The sequence below is a fragment of the Triticum aestivum genome, chromosome 5B (assembly GCF_018294505.1).
Source record: "Triticum aestivum cultivar Chinese Spring chromosome 5B, IWGSC CS RefSeq v2.1, whole genome shotgun sequence".
NCBI classification, from domain to species: domain Eukaryota; kingdom Viridiplantae; phylum Streptophyta; class Magnoliopsida; order Poales; family Poaceae; genus Triticum; species Triticum aestivum.
The window spans coordinates 260,055,004-260,058,809 of NC_057807.1; the positions used below are offsets into that span (position 1 = coordinate 260,055,004).

At 42.8% G+C, this 3,806-nt stretch overlaps 1 protein-coding gene across 1 annotated transcript; it reads right to left on the reverse strand.

Moving 5' to 3' along the window:
* Positions 1–720: 720 nt before the first annotated feature.
* LOC123115953 (neo-calmodulin) lies at positions 721–2,745 on the reverse strand. The gene is made up of 3 exons (XM_044536980.1): positions 2,466–2,745; positions 1,962–2,334; positions 721–987 (listed from the first exon to the last, which is right to left on the reverse strand). The coding sequence occupies exons 1-3, from the start codon at positions 2,536–2,538 to the stop codon at positions 891–893; spliced, it is 543 nt and encodes a 180-aa protein (XP_044392915.1). The 5' UTR covers positions 2,539–2,745; the 3' UTR covers positions 721–890.
* Between the last annotated feature and the right edge of the window lie 1,061 nt (positions 2,746–3,806).

Below are 3,806 nucleotides of genomic sequence, written 5' to 3' on the forward strand. Positions count from 1 at the left end.
TTTAAACCCCCTAGAAACGAACAAAGCCTAGTGAAACTAATCCACCAAAGAAGTAATTATGTTGATCTCATACTTGTCACCCAATCCCATCAACTTTGGAGTGGGTTTCATTCAATGGCTTCAAAGGAGTTTTTTTTCTCCCCCATGGAACAAGGTGGATTGGGCTGGGACTTTCCCCGTCCCAGCCTCAACCAAACACACACATCACTCACCCAAGTGGTGAGTTCACATGTGCTTCCTTGAACAAGAGGGGGTTGACCTCAACTTTAAAAGGAATGTCAATATTTATTTAGTCTGATGTACGTGGGTCCATCTCTATTCACTATTTTAACTTTTATCTAGGTGAACTGACTGGTAGTTAGACAATAGTCAACATCTATAAAGGATCCCCAGTTGTGTTTTCATTTTGCTTTGATAGTTTCACAACCGTTTTGCGCCCACAGATGAATGTGCCTTTTCTTCGTTCAACGAGGTATTCTTTTAAACGAGGCTATTCGTGCATGGATGGCAGCTCTAGAACAACCTCATGAAAATTTTATATTCCTTGAGGAGGTTCTACCACGTGGAAACACTCTTTAATGAAACTTTTGTTTTAGCCGGTCCTTACTAAGAAACCACCGGCTTTGCTTGGTGAGCTGGGAATGTAAGACTTATCAATTTGTACGGCAAACCTACTTGGAGCTCACGTAGCCCATGCCAGAGTAATCATATTCTTGGCCGGAGCAATGAACCTATTTAAAGATTGGTGAATTAATGCATCTACAAGTGAAGTCTTTCACTCTTGCGAATCACGGGGTATCCTGCTTTGCTTGTTCTCACTCACTCGTTTACACTTCTTCCGGCTGTAATTCAGACTATAAAAGTAAAAGAAAACCCTGAATTTTCTCTTATTAGAGAATTGTACATGGGCAACCGCCCCCACGGTTGTGTGAGTGCTCCGCCCCGCTGTGTTCGCCACCTCCATGTTCCTCCGCATTTGCTCGCCGTCTGCATATGCAAATGAACCATGTACACCGTTAGATCGAGCTTACAAATTTCATTATTTCGTTTCACTCAGTTGGATTTTTGTTGCATCACAACGGGGCCATATCGACTAGAAAATATTTGGTTGTAAGTCGACTACCATGACATTCCTTATCCAACAGAAATCAGATAATCACGTTTTAGAAATAATGTGCAAATTTAAGCGTGGTAATATGCAACCAAGCACACCCAAAATTGCAAACAATGTTTTTGTGCAACTCTAGTTCCATGATGGGCAACTTGATAACCTTCGGTCAAATAATGTTTTTGATGCTTTTGAACTTCGGTCTACTGCACATGGATGCTGTTTTTATGTTTGTTGTTCCATTACTGGTTGATAGGAGAACCCGATCCTCTCAAGGATCGTATGGGGAAAAAAACTGATGTGCAGCTTGATCTCCCAAGGTTTTGATTTTCGGTTTGTGAAATTTTCCGCCCCAGGCCAAGATGGCCGAATTTCGGCCATCTTCAAAAAAATTGGCCGAAATTTGATCAGGATTTGGCTGAAATTTGACCAAAATCTATTATTTCGCCAAAAGATATTTTCCGCCCCTGGCCGAGATGGCCGAAATCCGTTTTTTCGGCCGAAATTCAAAACACAGGATCTACCTAGAACCTTTTTTGCGAAAATGATCTACTTAGAATCTGACAATTAACTGGGAAATATCAAATCCATTAGTTTGATATGCTGTTTATTTGGGGTTGGATATTATGGTGATCTGACAACGGGTTGCATCGTCCTCTCCTTCCATTTGGAGAAATGGAAAATAGAGTGGCCCAGTTCAAAAAGAGAGTTAACTAAGCTGTTCAAGTTTCATGAAGGATTTTAGCTTGATGAGGAGGAGAAATTCAAGAATGCAATCCTAGATGAACGCAATGGAATGTTGGTCAGCAGGCAGCAGGGTCGATTGGGTGGACATTGGAGGAGCAGTACTCACTTTGCCATCATGACCTTGGCGAACTCCTTGTAGTTAATCTGCCCGTCGCCGTCGGCGTCGGCCTCTTGGAGCATCTCGTTGAGCTCGTCCTCGGAGAGCTTCTCGCCGAGGTTCTTCATGACGGTGCGGAGCTCGTCGAGGGAGATGAAGCCATTGTTGTCCTTGTCGAAGACGCGGAAGGCCTCGTGGAGCTCCTCCTCGGCTTCGGCGTCCCCGCGCATCTGCCGCGCCACCAGCCCCAGGAACTCGTTGAAGTCGATGGAGCCGCTCCCGTCGGCGTCCACCTCCTCCACCATGTCCTTGAGCTCCTCCTCCGTCGGGTGCTGCCCCAGCGACCGCATCACCGTCCCCAGCTCCTTGGTCGTGATCGTCCCTGCGCCCGCCCAAATCACCCGTCGTAACAATCAAAATCAATCGACAGCGTGCGGGAATCGATTGGTCGAATCGGATCAGGAGGAACACGGCAAGAAGGATTGAATTGATTGATCGATTGAGGGCGCGTACCGTCGCCATCTTTGTCGAAGAGGCTGAAGGCCTCCCGGAACTCCTGGATCTGCTCCTTGGTAAGCTCGTCCATTTTGTTCTCGTCTTCCGCCGGAGCCCGAGAAGACAGCCGGTGATCGATGGGGACGACGATCGGAAGGATTCAGCGGCTGATTATTCTTCTTGTGTTGCCGCCAAATCCATCATTATTCCCTTCCCCTTGGGCTGATCGCCTCGATGTCGTCTTGTTCGTCGCGTTGGCTAAAATAAGTAAGGAGAAGGCGGGAGGGGGGAGCCCGCCATTTATACGTACCTACATGGAACTTACGCTGTGGCCAACAGAAAAGAAAGAAGAAACAGCGAGACTGCTCTGGTGAGCTCTGAGCTCGCATCCACCCTTTGCTATAATAAAATTCAAAAATATATACGTACTTAACAAATTAAGAAAACACTTATTTTTTGGCAACAAATATTGGTTTGCGCTTCACATGTGTCATGTGTGCAAGCCATCGTGAAAATTTGCACCGATATGAAACACACATCAAAGTTATGCTCAAAAAAAAAACACACATCAAAGTTTGTTTAAAAAAACAGATTTTTATTTTTTTTATATTTTTTGGATACTAGCAAAGGATGCATGTGAGTTCAAGCTCACAAACTCCATGTCCGAAGAAACAACCGCTAATATTTACGTATTTTCTTCCAAACTGATAGATAGGACTCCCTTTGTTCCAAATTATAATATGTCTTAACTTTTCTGAATCAGATGTGTGTATGCATGTTTTATTTTATTTATCTCAGTCCATATTAAAATATGTAAAACATCTTATAATTCAGAATATAGATGATAGTAAACTATTGTTCCATCTAGGAAACAAAAAAAAACAGCTAGCTGAGCGGAGCCAGATGTGTGCTGTCACATTTATCACATTTTGTTACCGGGAAAGAATACATAGATAAATTACAAAAACAAATACAAAACATATGTGCCGAAATACAAGACCCTTGAATTATGTGCAAAATAACACACCCAAACCAACAAATTAGTTCAATTTACTATGATGACTGAAATAATATCATATATTAATGTATATAAGGCTGGCCATAGTGGGGGTAACATAAGTAGTAACATGCACTTGGGACTCGCAAACATGCTTATGTGGCAGGTAGTTAAAGAAGAGAGAGATGATTATAGTAACATAGATAGATACCGTAACATAATAAATGTGATGCTACTATGTGTCATGCATGGCAATAAATGAGACCACCTATGATACTAATATATGATACTATGCACTATAGAGGTAGTAACATAGACTAGTAACATATGCATGTTACTAGTCTAAGTTACTTCCCACTATG

Excerpts from the sequence above, each read along its gene's own strand:
- LOC123115953 (XM_044536980.1), bottom strand. The coding sequence starts at position 2,538 with ATGGACGAGCTTACCAAGGAGCAGATCCAGGAGTTCCGGGAGGCCTTC. Across the intron at positions 2,335-2,465 it reads CTTCGACAAAGATGGCGACG|GGACGATCACGACCAAGGAG; the intron begins GTACGCGCCCTC and ends GGGCGGGCGCAG. Across the intron at positions 988-1,961 it reads GCCAAGGTCATGATGGCAAA|ACGGCGAGCAAATGCGGAGG; the intron begins GTGAGTACTGCT and ends TTGCATATGCAG.